Source organism: Gadus morhua, chromosome 21 (assembly GCF_902167405.1).
Source record: "Gadus morhua chromosome 21, gadMor3.0, whole genome shotgun sequence".
In the NCBI taxonomy this organism is placed as follows: Eukaryota; Metazoa; Chordata; class Actinopteri; order Gadiformes; family Gadidae; genus Gadus; species Gadus morhua.
In genome coordinates this window covers 7,409,208-7,425,598 of record NC_044068.1, presented here as the reverse complement: position 1 = coordinate 7,425,598, position 16,391 = coordinate 7,409,208, and the positions used below count along the sequence as shown (strand labels likewise).

Here is a 16,391-nt window from a genome sequence, read left to right as displayed (position 1 = left end):
GGAGGCGTGGGTGGGAGTTGGAGTGGGTGGAGGTTCTCAATGACTGCAGTGGGGGGGGGGGGGGGGGGGGGCAGTGTGGTGATGTGGATATGACACAGAGAGAGAGAGAGAGAGAGAGAGAGAGAGAGAGAGAGGGGGGGAGAGAGAGAGAGAGGGAGAGAGAGAGAGAGAGAGAGAGAGAGAGAGAGAGAGAGAGAGAGAGAGAGAGAGAGAGAGAGAGAGAGAGCCTTCATTGACTAAAGAGCGACGTTTCTGAGCCATAGAATGCATGCATACAAAACCAACATACAAACACACACACACACACACACACACACACACACACACACACACACACACACACACACACACACACACACACACACACACACACACACACACACACATACATATGGTCTGACTCATGCATCCACACCCGCTTCTGCACAGGTGGCCTGCAATCTTAAAAAGACCAACAAAAAAAAACACCACACACACAGACACACACACATTATAGCTTGCTCTTGCAGGGCTGCCATCAACACTATGTACCACGCACAGGCTGCAGATCAGCTGTGAGACTCTGCAGGAGGGAGAGAGAGAGCAAGAGAGAGAGATAGAGAGAGAGAGAGAGACAGAGACAGAGAGAGAGAGAGAGAGAGAGAGAGAGAGAGAGAGAGACAGAGAGAGAGAGAGAGAGAGATAGAGAGAGAGCCAGAGAGAGAGAGAGAGAGAGAGAGAGAGAGAGAGAGAGAGAGAGAGAGAGCAGTCCGCCTCTCCGTCTCCTCCCAGGGACACGGTATCATCATCGCGTCGGCAGTGCAGCCGGTGGGCGCGGAGGGAGCACCTGTAACTGCGTGCGGACCGAGGGACTGTGTCGGAGGCGCTGCCACAGCCCAGCGGAGCCTGAGCCGCCGCGCGGCGGAGGGAGCGCCACCAGCGGGGGACCGCCGGAGCGCCCTGGTTCTAAACAGACGCTCGCCGGATCGCCACCAGAGTCTTCCACTGGGTCTGACTGCACGCACAGCACCAGTGAAGGTGGGACTCCAGAACACTCACACATGCATGCATGCATGTGTGGGTGTTTAGCGCGCACGCACGCACGCACGCACGCACGCACGCACGCACGCACGCACGCACACACACTCACAGCAACTTTCTACTCTGTGGTGAACTGGGATACACACACAGCTCACTCACACATGCTCTCTGAGAACACTGTGATGCTGGGAGATTGCATGGGGGTGGAGGGGGTGGGGGGGGGGGGGGGGGGGGGGGGGGGCTGCGATGTCAACAGAGGCTGCCTTCCCCCTCGTGTCCACAATCTGTCCATCTCTCACCTCCGTCCCCGCGTCTCCACTGAGTCAGCTCCGCATCCACTGTGATCCTTTCGCCTCGCAGCTTATTCTGTATTTGGGTTGATGGTCCTTTTTTCATTGCATCCCCCTGCCCCTTTCCCCCTCCTCCTCCTTCTTCTGATCCCTTACCCCTCTCTCTATCTATCGCTCTCTCTCTCTCTCTGTCTCTCACTCTCGCACTGGCTCTGTTTCTCTATGTCTCTCCTCTCTCTCTTTCTCACACTTCTCCTTTCTCGCACTCTCTCCCCGTTCCATTCCTCGAACTCACTGTTGTCCTGCCCTCCATCTACTTTTCTACGCTGTTATTTTTTTCTCTCTCTCTGTGACTCTCCCTCCCTCCCAGTCCTGCAAAATCTCTGTGCATTATCCACAGATCTTCATCTCTCTCTCTCTCTCTCTCTCTCTCTCTCTCTCTCTCTCTCTCTCCCCCCCCCCTGCCAGCTTGTCAGTCACGCTGGGCTCCACGGAGACGGGGGGGCTGTCGTTGTCAGCCATGAAGCTGGTGGGCGGAGGCAGAGGAGGAGGTGGAGGTGGTGCTGGAGGAGGAGGAGGCGGCGTGGGTGGAAGTGGCGTGGGTGGAGGAGGAGGAGGAGCGGGGGGGGAAAAGACAGCGTTCTCCTTCAAAAAGTGCTCCGCCTTCCAGTTCGTCAAGAGAAAGGTGAGTTCTTCCATTTGTGAGTTTGTGTGCGTGTGTGGGGATGTGTGTGTGTGTGTGTGTGTGTGTGTGTGTGTGTGTGTGTGTGTGTGTGTGTGTGTGTGTGTGTGTGTGTGTGTATTAGTGTGTGTTTGTGTGTGTGTGCGTGTGTGCACGTGTGGGGATGTGTGTGTGTCGGTATGTGTGTGTGTGTGTATAAGTGTGTGTGTGTGTGTGTGAGCGTGTGTGCACGTGTGGGGATGTGTGTGTCGGTATGTGTGTGTGTGTGTGTGTATAAGTGTGTGTGTGTGTGTGTGAGCGTGTGTTCGTGTGTGGGGATGTGTGTGTGTCGGTATGTGTGTGTGTGTATAAGTGTGTGTGTGTGTGTATAAGTGTGTGTGTGTGTGTGTGAGCGTGTGTGTGTCCGTCCGTCCATCCGTTCGACCCCATCTGGGTGCTTTTGCTGAAACGGATGATGTCATAGAGCAGAGCTTAATACACTGTAGTAGGGTGCGAGATTCGGCAGCTTTTTCTGTCCGTATCTGCGTGTGTTTGTGAGGGTATTTGTGTGTGCGTGTTGGTCTGTGCGCGTGTGTGTGCTCGCTCGTGTGTGTGTGTGTGTGTGTGTGTGTGTGTGTGTGTGTGTGTGTGTGTGTGTGTGTGTGTGTGTGTGTGTGTGTGTGGGTGTGTGTGTGTGTGTGTGTGTGTGTGTGTGTGTGCGTGCCTGTGTGCCTGTGTCCTTGAACAACAATGAGAGCATCTCAAAGGGGGATTTTTTTTCCTTTTTTATCTCACCGGGTCGTGATAAAACCATGACATCATTTAGCTGACTAGGTATTATAGTTCAGGAACTACGCAGCAAATTTAGCATCTCACTGTAACACTTCTGCTTCTATTAAACATTAATATTACTTTAAAAAAGGCTTTCTCTGTTTCCAGGTGTAATCAGTGGACATGCCAGGATTATGTCATTAACAAAATACCTGACAGAATAAAGATGTGTTAATTAAGCCATGTTATGGGCACAACAAGTTTTTAGTATATTTACCATAGCGCAGTTATTCTTGCAGTTCTTGTGTGGAAAAGATTTGTACATAGACAGATCTTTAGATCTGTAGATAGATTTGTCAATAGGTAGATACATAGATAGATAGATAGACAGACAAATACATACATACATACATACATACATACATACATACATACATACATACATACATACATACATACATACATACATACATACATACATACATACATACATACATACATACATACAGTACATACATACATAGAGGAACAGAAAGACAGACAGACAGACAGACGGACAGAGACATAGATATATAGATCCATAAATAAAGACAGCTATATATAAGCATAGATACATATATAGATAGATGATGATGTGATCTTGCTCTAAGAGGAACAGAAAGCACTGCTGCTCCCTGATTAGACATGATGTTATTCTTCCCTCTTTCTCTCTATCTGTATCTCATTCTCTGGCTCTCTCTTCCTGTATCAATCTCTCATTATCTATCTCCCCCTTCCTCTCTCTACTGGAATAATCTCTTGCTTTCACTCTAGCTCTTTTTGGCACCCACTCTCCATCTGTATCTCACTCTATGATTCTCGCTCTCTTGTTGCCTCTCTCTCTCTCTCTCTCTCTCTCTCTCTCTCTCTCTCTCTCTCTCTCTCTCTCTCTCTCTCTCTCTCTCTCTCTCTCTCTCTCTCTCTCTCTCTCTCTCTCCCTCTCCCTCTCTCTCTCTCTCCCTCTGACTCTATTGCCTTGATGTGGTGATTGACTCCCCCAGGGATTGTGATTGGTGAGAGAGAGAGAGAGAGAGAGAGAGAGAGAGAGAGAGAGAGAGAGAGAGAGAGAGAGAGAGAGAGAGAGAGAGAGACAGTCTGTTGTGGATGTTTGTGTTATTTCGCTCAGATGATGCCATAGAATGAAACAGATGCACTCTCATAGCTGGCAGGATTGAAATGATAGTGAGTTAGAATCAACAGAATGACGCTGTTGACGTGCCGATAGCAGGCTGTCCTCCAACCTGAACGACATGATCGGTAGTTTGCATATGTCGTACAAACGACCCAAATGAACGTTGTCATGTATTTAACAATAAATGACGCAAATAGTCCGCATTCAGCATGTTTACTTTTACGTATCCACCTAAAAAAACATGCTAGTTCCCTAATTTGACTCAATGTTAACTGAAGCCATAATCAACAGACAACAAAGAACACATTCATCCCTACATCACAACCCTTGTAAGGGTCAGAGCTCGGGCAGACCAGATGGATTGCCTAGTCTCGCTCTTGGTTCGTGTTTTTAGTAATCCTCGACATGTTGTGTACTCGCCTTCTTTCAATCCAGTTGTGAGTGACAAGGTTTGTCTGTGTGTGTTTGTGTGTCTGCGGGTGTGTTTAGGTGTATGTTTTCACACAAGTACAACCATTCCTCATATTCCGCTTTCACTCCTTTGTTATATTCTTCCTGTATTACATGTCCAACCTTGTTTATTTACCTCTCCTCGCCCGTAAAAACACCCACTCGTGTTTCAATCAGAAACAGTGATGGGAATATTTTAGGTTCTCCTTTCTAATCGCTTCGCAGAAAGTTTAAGGAAGGACTATATCTGTGGACTATTTCAACATAATGTTCTACCCATGATTATTGTGCAAACCACGGTGACTAGATAACAACATCTGTCAACAGCCCCATGATGAAGGGGATGGGATTTTCCATCTCTGGAGCATGTATTGTACTGTATCGTGATAGATGAAAACTATTTCCTGTTCTGAAGACTTCCCTGATTTGAATTCTTATTTTGGTGTGGTGTAAAAGCCACACCAGCTTTTTGTTTCTTCATACGCACCTTACCTCGAGTTGACTTTAAGCCTCACAGGAACAATGCCAGAGAAATGTTCCAGGAAATGTTGAAGTTTTTTTTAAAAAGTAGGGTAGGAGGGTGTGAATTGTCCTTTGTGTGTTTTGTGTGTGTGTGACACAAAAAGAAAGAGAGCAATGGAGAGAGGGGCACAAAGGGATTTGCTCCACTGTAATTACCCGCAAACACATGTATCAGAATAGAAGGAGAGGGTGTCATTCCAGTTTAGAAAAAAACGAAAACAAATACATTATGCAACGTTTTAGAGAACGCCAAATTTAAACCATATCTTATCAACTATTATTTGGATTGATTCGCTCGACCGGGTATCATGTGGTATCCATTGAGTCGATTGAAATCAATATCATTGCTCACACAAATTATGGTCTCAGGGGAAATTTGCCTTGAACATAATGTTAGCCGCATGACATTACGCTAAACCAACTTTCACGGCACAAAGATAGAAATGCAACCACACACAGTGGTGGGTGCATGGTCGCCCACCCCTTTCTCCGGGGAAGAACACCAACTCCCTCCCGCCTCCATCACATGCACAACAACAACAACAACAACAACAACACCTGCGTCGCCCATCCTCCCCCCTCCACCCTAATCCCCCCCCCCCACTGTCTGCCTGTCTGTCCGTCCGTCCGTCCGTCCAGGTGCGACGGTGGATGCGGCACCCCAAGGTGAGTGTGGAGAAGGCCCAGGGAAAGGGACACATCTACCCCTGCTCCAAGTGTTCCCTGAGTGAGGACCCCTGGTACAACCCTTTCCCCTCGCCCTATGGGTGCTGCCACCACCACCACCACCAGCAGCAGCAGCAGCACCAGTACCCCCACCACTGCCACAACCATCCCCTCCAAGGTGGGCCACAGGACAACTCACTCTACCAGGCCGACCGGCCCTCACCCTGCCTCGGCCACCACCAGCAATACCACCGCCACCAGCGCCACCACCATGGGCATGAACAGAGCAAGAGCTGCAAGGTCAGAGGGGAGTGGCTCTACAGTGAGGGTCTCTGTGCTGTGTGTGTGTGGGGGAGTTTGGCGCCATTTCATTGGGTTGCCTTTAACCTCCTTCACACTTGCCGTGTTGATTCCATGCTCTATCTAAGTGTGTGTGTGTGTGTGTGTGTGTGTGTGTGTGTGTGTGTTTGTGCTTGTCTGTCTAGCTGCCTATCTGCAGTTAAGGCAGATATATCTCACTCTTTTGCACTGTGTGTGTGTGTGTGTGTGTGTGTGTGTGTGTGTGTGTGTGTGTGTGTGTGTGTGTGTGTGTGTGTGTGTGTGTGTGTGCGCTCGTGTGTGTGTGTGTGCGTGTGTGTGTATGTCTGTAAGTGCGTGCGTGTGTGTGCGTGTGTTGCACCTATACAAACCTATGCTCTCCAGCCAGGTTTTAAATGCAGTTTGAAACAAATACGCCCCTTGTGTGTTCAAGCAAAGTGTGCGTGCTTGCCCTAACCCAGCATACTCACAACCCTAGTTGGTTTGCATTTCGATTCTGTGCCTAACAAATGGATGGGAATCTAAATCCACACAACTCTTCACATCAAGTCAACACTGACGTTCAGGAATACTAATGTCCGGGCTTACCATATTTGATGCGGATCACAGCTAGACCATTAGGGCTGAGTGAAGCCAGTCGGCATGGCAACAGTTCATGACCGTGGTCACGAGACACTGTTGTGATGATCTGATGTTCTGGACTACTTTGTTCTTCTTCCAAGTTGTTACATAACCCTGAACGCATGGGCCAAATGAGTACACACGCACACACACACACACACACACACACAATCAAGCAAACACACACACACATGCTAGCACACACACACACACACACACACACAAACCATGCGCTGACCACGCACATGCACACACACACCAAATGAGTACACACACACACACACACACACAAAGAGTCATTGGGTTATTTTCAACATCTTACGGCAGGTGCTGACTGCGTCCTTTCTGAAGTTATTATAGTCACCAGCGCCCCCACCCCCAGTCTCCCAGCATCACTTATCAATCATGATGTGTGTGTGTGTGTGTGTGTGTGTGGTTGTGTGTGTGTGTGTGTGTGTGTGTGTGTGTGTGTGTGTGTGTGTGTGTGTGTGTGTGTGTGTGTGTGTGTGTGTGTGTGTGTGTGTGTGTGTACTCCCAAGTGTGACACCATGTCATTGCTGAAGGAGTGAACAGGGGAGGGAACAGATTGAGTCATCACCCAGCAGTACAAAAGCTGTGCTTTGTGGGCTTTGTGTGTGTGTGTGTGTGTGTGTGTGTGTGTGTGTGTGTGTGTGTGTGTGTGTGTGTGTGTGTGTGTGTGTGTGTGTGTGTGTGTGTGTGTGTGTGTGTGTGTTTGACTGTCAGTTCGCCCAACCCCACTGCAACCCATAACACTGTCATTATCGCCTCAATGGAGGAAAGTGTAGAGGTATACATGTGTGTGTATGTCAATGTGTGTATGTGTGGATTTGTCCATGTGTCACAGTTTATGTATAAATGTGTGTAAATGTAAATGTAGGAGAGAGTTCACATGGATCTGTCTATATGGAGGTGTCTATGTGAATGTGTCTGATTATGTATTCTACGTGTGTGTGTGAATGCATTGGCTTATATGTGGATGTGTGCGTGTGTGTGAATGTGTGTAACAATGACACACTACACCTCGTTGACATCTTGTGGGCTTCTCTAGACAAAAGGTCACAGGAGGACGGTGTTGAAAGACTGACAGATCTCATCCTACCCCCAGAAATAAGATATTTGGTGTGATGTAACAGGCTTGTAACCTTCCAAATGAACCATCTACGTAAACCTCCTTTTATATGTCACAGTCGTTCGGGGAAACATTTGCACAACCATGAGTCTCATTAAACTTTAAAAATTAACCCTGACATCCTTTCAGCACGCGGGACGATTTCCTTCCCTCTTCAGAAAGTTAACCATTACTTGGCTAAATGAATGCTAAGTCAACCTGATTCACCATTATTATCTTTGGGAAAAGTTTGAGCATGCAGAGATGGGGATGACGTTGGCTAGAGGAACGTAGACTTTGGACTTTTCCACAGTGAGAACCAGAGTCTTGGCTGGAGATAATGAGAACACTAAGCAATGAGTGTTGCTGTTTGCTGTGTGCTAGGTTTGTGGCCTCCTTTGAGATAGTGCTAATGGCATATTGACATGGTCAAATACAGCCTAGCGCTTTCCTAAACTGTCAGTTTTCTGTTTGTTTGCCAATTCCCAAATAGTCTTCAGGGACTCTTGGTTTTGGTAGGCTACACATAATGTACAGTAGACTCACTAGAATAAAACCTAGCAAAGGAACAGCATTTGAAGGGCTGGTTCACCTTAGCAGCCAGCAGCCAGCCTGGGACTAAAGCAAGGCAGGTACTAGTGTTTGGTGCTCTGTCCCTCTCAACACATAACTAATGAAGTGTCTTTCACATAACGCTCTGAACACATATAAGGAAAGATAATACGTAAATGATCAAAGATAATGAGCAAAATTTAGATGAATATCTTAAACAATGAAACTATTAGTACGATACCGTAACAGGGTCCAGCTAATGAAAGCTAATGATTTTTGCCCACTTGGCAAAGGACTTGAACAGCAGCCAAATGCTCCTTGACTCCTCACGGTTCAGAATGGATGAGGCATTTCTCCTAATGGCCAGGCATCAGCACTATGGATGGAAAAGAGTTGCCTGAGTAGGTTAGCCTTGAACCCCCGGTGTGAGTGTGTTGGCGTTTGTGTGTGTGTGTGTGTGTGTGTGTGTGTGTGTATGTGTGTGTGAATGCGTGTGGACTTGGCTCATGCTATTTCCACCACCTCGATAGCACTCACAGTAAAGTGAGGAGCTGGATTTGCTGTACATGGAATCAAGTCATGATCCTTTATCATTAGATCTAATCTAATGAGTTTACTACCGATTGCTGTGGATGAGATGGCATGGAGCATAGAAGCTGGGTTGAGGGTTATTGGGCCTATAAAGAACAATATATTGGATCCTTGTTGCCTTTCAACACTTAACAGATTAGTGGACAGAGAGAGAGAGAGAGAGCAAGAGAGAGAGAGAGAGGGAGAGATCTTTCAGAGAAATACAGAATTTGCGATCACAGCACCAGCAGGATTCGTCAGCTGTTGTGTTGAGAGAAGGACCTCAAACTCCACATGAACTGACTCATCCCACTGGACTTTAACCACTCTGAAACTTCACTTTTTGTTCACAATGACTGCACACATACTCCACATTGTAAATACAGTGTATCTACAGTTGACTTTAATTTATCTGTTTATATTGGACTTTTAATATTATTTGACTTTTCATATATTCAGTATTTAATATTCTAATATTTATTCTAATATGCTTATTTTGTATTTCATATTTTATGTTTCGAGCTCCTAATTTTTCACCTGCTTTGGCAACGTTAAAGTTTGTTTCTCATGGCAACAAAGCTTTTATGATTTCAATTGAATTGAATTGAGATTTGAATTGAAAGAGAGAGAGAGAGGAAAATGTGGATAGAAATAGAAATAGGAAGTGATACATACATACACAGAAACTGAGTGTGTGAGAGACAGAGAGAGAGAGAGAGAGAGAGAGCGAGAGCGAGAGCGAGAGCGAGAGCGAGAGAGAGAGAGAATGGTGGAAACTGCTGAGGCGACATTACTAGGGAAAGACAGGGGTTGAGGTCGGACCATGACCAGGAATCCAACAAGCTTATGGATCCTCCTGATGAGGACATCCTGTACTGTACCAAGCACACACACACACACACACACACACACACACACACACACACACACACACACAGACACACAAGTGTGTGCGTGTGCATTTTCTATTAATCTCCAACATCCATCCCGAGCTTAATGCAGACTTAATCGAAAATTAGAAAGATGCGTAGACTTCTGCTGAGTGCGGACGTCCCGGCAGCGTTATCTGGGATTGCAGGACAATTTCGAGCTCCGCAGCTTTATGGGAACTTGTATCTCTGCCGAGTCAGATAATGCTGCATCAAACCGCAATCTGCGCAAACAATTATAGAGCAATGCAATTGTAGAGCGGACCTGAGAACCACTGACTGGGTATAAGTCAAGACCATGTCATGTCGACTTTGCTGCGTCGACTCTGTAGTTAATTTACATTTAGTCAATTAGCAGAGCATTTGACCCTTGTAGCCAACGTAGACTTACAAGTGAGGTTGTTCACTTGCATTGTTGTTTATCCCTGAACCCCCTTGTTGTCACATTCTGTCCCCCTGTCCAAGAGATGGAGAGTGAGTGAGAGTGAGAGTGAGAGTGAGAGTGAGAGTGAGAGAGAGAGAGAGAGAGAGAGAGAGAGAAGTTGGCGTTTTGACCAAACCTATAATATGGCTGTAGAGAAGGGGGAGAGATAGGGGGAGGGAAATGTTCGGATACGGAAATATAGATAGGCTTATATAATGTAATATAATATAGACATAGAGAGAAAGAGAAAGAGAGAGAGAGAGAGAGAGAGAGAGAGAGACAGAGAGAGAGAGAGAGAGAGAGAGAGAGGGAGAGAAAGGAGGCGAGGACGGTGTTAGAGATGGCAGCAGAGGGGAAGGCAGTAATGAGGGTAGAGCCAGGCAGATGAGAGCTTCTATGTGTGTCCCACTGTGGGCGGTTGGGGAGGGGGGGGGGTCTCAATATGCCAAACCAGACCTAGTGCCTGTCAGCCACTGGTTGTGGTGGTATCTCCGTAGACGAGACATGGCTGTGTTACAAACGGCGGGGCCAACCCCTTCCTGCTGAATATCTTCCCCCCTCGCAGACGCTTGTTCCTTCGGCGTTCGCGAGCCAGCGCCTCATTTGTCAACACGCACAGCCCCCCCCCCCCCCGGCTACCGGGAACATTGTTATTGACGAGTCTGTTTCCACGCCGTCAGAGTTGGTCCGGGTGTCAAAGGAAAGGCAGCTTCCAATAAGTAAGCCGTGCCTTTCGTTTCTGTTTGGGCTATTGTTATTTTAGACACGCATGGTGTAGAGGAGACGATGGGCGTTAGCACATGCTGACTGCCATTGTAGACCTCCCTCCACGCACAAACGTGCACACGTACACAAGCTCCTGTCTTTAACTTGTAGAACAATGCCTGCCTCTTGGCATCCCCCTCTTACATCGGAAGACAAGGGAGAGAGACGGAGAGCTAGAGAGAGAGGGCCGGAGAGAGAGAGAGAGAGAGAGAGAGAGAGAGAGAGACGTAGAGAGAGACGTAGAGAGAGAGGGAGAGACGTAGAGAGAGAGGTAGAGAGAGATGTAGAGAGTGAGAGATGTAGAGAAGGGCAGCGAGAGAAACGAGAGACAGGGAGAGATTAGGCAGAGAGTGAGGAGAGAGTGACTGACTGACTACACACACAAACACGCACACACGTCCACCTCCATGTGTCCCATCATTGCAGCGACAAGGTGCAAAATGAGGTTGCTAATCAGATGAAACCACCCGTGTGCAATTGGATGAGATGTGGCGAGATGAATACACTCAGGGCCCAGAATGTGTGCTTGATTATATATCTGTCTGCTTTGGGTTTGTTATGTACTTTTGTGTGGAAAATAAGGTACAATTAGGATCTCCATCAATCCCCTTTGTTTGTTTTTTCAGTTGTGCTTTTAAAACCAGTTGCTCTGTTGGAGTTGAAATTAGCATCTTTTAAAAGAATTCCTGATGTTCTGCTTACCTATTTCTTCCGTTAATCCTTCAAACTTAACTTTATATAAGTTAATTCACCCAATATGAAATCCTAAAGTCATAAAAGGAAGTGAGTAAGACCAAACTTTCCTCTCGACTTGACGAGGATTAAACATGAGGAAATAAAAAAAACATGACGAAGCTAACCTTACATCAAGTCGATTTCTGATTTATGCAGAGAGAGAATTGCAGAAATGGCCTGGAAAACCCCCAGAAAACGTCAGTTCAAACGACGGGCTTCCACGCCCACGAGGGGGAAGGAAAACACCATCCTTCTATCTGCTCTCTCTCCAAGAGTTCCTGGGGTGGGTTGATTGGAGTTTGGTATAACAGCTGTCTTCATTAAAGGGGAAGACCTACCTAAGATATACCTGGGCCTACGATTCACCTCGCCATAACATGCCAAGGCACACAAAGAAATGTGGGATACCCACCTTGAGGAGGGCCTCACCCCCCCCCCCCCTCTCTCTCTCTCTCTCTCTCTCTCTCTCTCTCTCTCTCTCTCTCTCTCTCTCTCTCTCTCTCTCTCTCTCTCTCTCTCTCTCTCTCTCTCTCTCTCTCTCTCTCTCTCTCTCTCTCTCTCTCTCTCAGTGCTCTGCGAGAAACGGGCGTCGCGCCACACTAGCACTGGTGAACGGCCAGCCATATTATAGGTTTGGTCAAAACGCCAACTTTTCTCTCGCTCTCTCTCTCTCTCCCTCTCTCTCTCTCCCCCACTCTCTCTCTCTCTCTATCTCCCTCTCTCCGGCTCTCTCTCTCTCGCTCATTCGCTCTCTCTCCCGCTCTCTCCCACTCTCTCTTTCTCCCTCTCTCCGGCTCTCTCTCTCCCTCTCTCCGGCTCTCTCTCTCCCTCTCCCTCTCCCTCTCTCTCTTTCTCCCTCTCTCCGGCTCTCTCTCTCCCCCTCCCCCTCCCCCTCTCCCTCTCTCTCTCTCTGGCTCTCTCTCTCCCCCTCCCCCTCCCCCTCTCCCTCTCCCTCTCTCTCTCTCTCTCTCTCTCTCTCTCCCTCTCTCTCTCTCTCTTTCTCTCGCTCTCTCTCTCTCTCTCTCTCTCTCTCTGGCTCCGTTTTCTTGTCAGCCGCTCAGGATCACTGCTCATCATCTGTTGTCATGTCCTGTTGATGATGTAACTCTAATCCCTTCTCTTTAAAATTACATTCGTCCTCCTGTGAAACGAGACCAGCAACACCCAGGCCTTTAAAATGCCCCTTGCGACTATTTTACTGATACCCGATTGTATGTTTTGCTCTCGTGTCTATATGTGTCTAGAAAAAGATTGTATCATTATTTTTTGGTTGGCGCCACACCAGAAAGCCTTTTTTACATCGCTTAAGTTCTGTCCAAAGCCGCAGATCCTTCTTCCCTCATCTCTCACCACCACCGCACTCGTCTTCAAAATTGAAGTCCCCCCCCCCCCCCCCCCCCCCTACGGCTGAAAGATACTTTTTGATTTCCCCCTTTAGTTCCCAAGCCAAGAAACAAGAAGTCCGGCAAAGTAAGAATGTGGACGGAGAATATGGTACTGTGCATCACGTGTGATCTCTATTCTCTGCTCATAGAGTTATATTTATAATGCTGCTTGTGGAGCCCCATTGAAGCTGCATGCCTCCTATAGGGATTGATGCTGTTCATTTGTGGGTGTAAAATTGTGATAATGTTATATGATTTGTTAAAACCACATTCGTAATGGGTCCTCAATGCAGTCTTGGTCAGAATGTGATTTTTAATACAAAATGAAGACACTGAATATGCTGTTCCGCTTTTGAATTTATAAGCGAGAGAGTCTTCCCACTGCACTGCCTTGCTAGCTAACAACCAGTTGAAGGAATTGCTGTGAATTTAATAAAGTTCTGAGCGCTCAGCTGGTCTCCCGGCTGCAGACCCCAGCAGCCCAGTGTTCTGCTGTGACGCACAAAGACAAATCCCTTCTTCACCTGGGCTGTCCAGGCCGGGCTGTCCTTGTATACCCTCCCTGACATGTTGGAATTCAACCCAAAGCCGAGAGATCCACCTACACCAGATCAGAAACACTAGCGCTGACCTTGGCCCAGTGGAAAACCCAAGACCCTCTCTTTCTCTCTCCCTCTCTCCCTCTCTCCCTCTCTCTCTCTCTCTCTCTCCTCCCCCCCCCCCCCCCCCCCCCCCCCCCCCCCCCCCCCCCAAGTGCCTTTGTGAGGGAATTGGGGAATTATTAACGTTCTAATCCAGCACGGGAAACCAGATAATCCCATTTTCTCCATGGAATTCCGGAGATAATCCCCCCCCCCCCCCCCCCTCCACTTCTGCATTGAGGAAAATACCAGAACTTCATATCCCTGTAACAGAGAGAGAGAGGAGGCGATGCGTGTAGTAGTGTCACAATTGGATTACTTTGGTCAACCATGTGTCTTTCCAGAATCTATTAAAACACCTTTGAGCAGCGAGGGCTCAGAGCTTTGGACAACACACATTGGAATTATCCGGGTGTTGACCTCGTTGCCTTCCTATGGGGCAACATGCTGAGTCATAAACTCAGGCATGACACAACCACAAATATATCTATGGAGTTAAGGCTACGGTTGTTGTGGTGTGCCACTGTACAGGAACTGTTGTCACTGCGGTTTTTTTATTGTTAGGGAGAGGTATGCAGCAAAACTAATCTATGCTTAGATCGGTGTGTTTATGTGTGTGTGTGTGTGTGCGTCTTTGTATGTGTGTCATTCCCAAGCGTATCTCGAAAACAACAGTCAAGTCTGAGCACCTCTCTTTTTCTTGGTGCATGTGTTTTTATCTGGCATTTATCTTGACGTGCAATGACTTGACCTCAGGTTGCAGCCCTGTCAGAATTGCTAGGTGACGTGGATGACCCGTAAAGACAGCAAGCCGTCAATGACCTTAACCATTAACTCACTGCAGGCTCTTCCCGATACATCTGGGGCCTCTCAGAGAGAGCTGTAGGACAAATAGATGGCATTCTTTGTGGAGTGATCACTGACTAGATCAGACACTGTCATATTCCTATACTGACACAGGTTGAACACTTTTCAGCCTAAACACTTGTTGTTTAACCATTAATTAACATAGGTTAGTCATAAACATTATTATATAGTACAAGCATAATAATGCATAAATGTATATCTTAGTTAAAATGAACAACATTGGTATACATGGAGATCATTAGTAAATGATTACTGGACCCTCACACGGAGCCGAAACGGGCGAAAACGGTCCGGTTACGTTTTATGCGGTTCAGGAATATCTCTGTAAAGAAGGATTCATTGCAAAACCGCATCGAGCTGTAGAAACGCTGTAGTAAATATTCAAGGCGCTGGTTCTCCACAGAAAAAAGTGTTATTTAATGTTATCTAATGGTTAAATAATGGTTGTTGAATGTACGCTTATTGTTAATGGTTGAAATAATAAATAATAGAAACGCTTACATGTTGTTACGAATTTATGTGGGACTTTAATTCCACCTCAAACACATTTGTCTTGAGTGTGTGTGTGTGTGTGTGTGTGTGTGTGTGTGTGTGTGTGTGTGTGTGTGTGTGTGTGTGTGTGTGTGTGTGTGTGTGTGTGTGTATGTATCTGAATGTGTATGTATGTGTATGTGTGAGTCTGAATGTGTATGTATGTGTATGTGTGTCTGTGTATGCATGTGTGTGTGTTTGTGTCTAAATGTGTGTGTGTGTGGGTGGCGATGACGAGAGGAGCAGGAGAAAGGTGCGGGCGTTGGGTTCAGACCCCCTGTAGGGATGCATGACAGCCATGAATATTCATGATCGTCGTCATGTTGGATAACACTCTCAGGGCGAGGACCTGTGGTCCGAGCTCGCCATTCGCTTGGATGGAGGTTTCATAGAGGCGGGGGGGAGGGGGGGGGACCTGACCCTGAGGGATTTAATACAGCCAGCGACTTCTACTGAAGTCAAGGATCAACACCCAAGTCTCCCCCCAACCCTACCCCCCCCCACCCCCCACCCCTCCCACCACCCCCCACCCCTCCCACCACCAGGACCACAGCCTTGCCCCCGGAGTCATCCACAAGGATATGCAATTACAGTTTTCTTTATCTCCCTCCTCTTTATTCACTCCTCAGTTTCCTTAATTATTTCCAGAGTTCTCTCTGTCTGTCCTCGCTCTCACTCTTCCTTTCTTTTGCCGTCGCTCTCGCTCTATCGTATGCTCTCTCTTGCTTGCTCTCTCTCTCTCTCTTACACTCTATTGACGTCTCTCTCTCGTCTATCTTCCTCTGCCCTTGCCCCTGTTGTCCCTTCACATCTCTCTGTTTTCTCAAGATAATGCCGGCTAATCGGGTCTTATATGACCTGCCCGAGTTTGACCTTTTAGATCTGATCGTTTAGATCAACGCAGGCCAGGGCTGTGGTCCGCGGTGAGGACTATGAAACAGAGAAAGGAACGAAGCAGATGCAGGGAGGGGATTCGAGGGAGCAAGGAGGGAAAGAAGTGAAGGAAACAGGATAGAGGGAAGGGATTAAGGAAAGAAGGAAGGCAGTAGAGGAGGTGAGGAAGGACCGAAGACAGCCGGGGCCATCAATGTAAATGAGTGCCTCTTATCGCTGAAAGAATGGGAGGCTTTTCTTCTGCCTTTATCTTTCCCATTCTCCGTGTCCCCGCTCACCGCCTGTAATGCTCTCTCGCCCGCTCCTTCACGCCATCACTCTCTCAAGCCCAGACGTATATGGGATATTGCACCGGCCATTATTACGAATAGACTGATGCTGCGTCCGTGTTGCGTGCTTGAATGTGTGTGTGTGTGTGTGTGGGGGGGGGGGGGGGGGGGGTCTGTGTGTGTGTGTGCGCATGTGTGTGTGGTTGTGTG

At 47.6% G+C, this 16,391-nt stretch overlaps 1 protein-coding gene across 1 annotated transcript in view; it reads left to right on the top strand.

Annotated features, from left to right (window-relative positions):
• Positions 1-814: 814 nt before the first annotated feature.
• sgk1 (serum/glucocorticoid regulated kinase 1) overlaps positions 815-16,391 on the top strand; it is a 33,265-nt gene continuing 17,688 nt past the window's right edge. Inside the window, exons 1-3 of the mRNA XM_030345739.1 lie at positions 815-1,017; positions 1,779-1,995; positions 5,525-5,851. Coding sequence (XP_030201599.1) covers positions 1,831-1,995; positions 5,525-5,851 — 492 coding nt within the window. The 5' untranslated portion in view covers positions 815-1,017; positions 1,779-1,830. The remainder of the gene's footprint in view (positions 1,018-1,778; positions 1,996-5,524; positions 5,852-16,391) is intronic.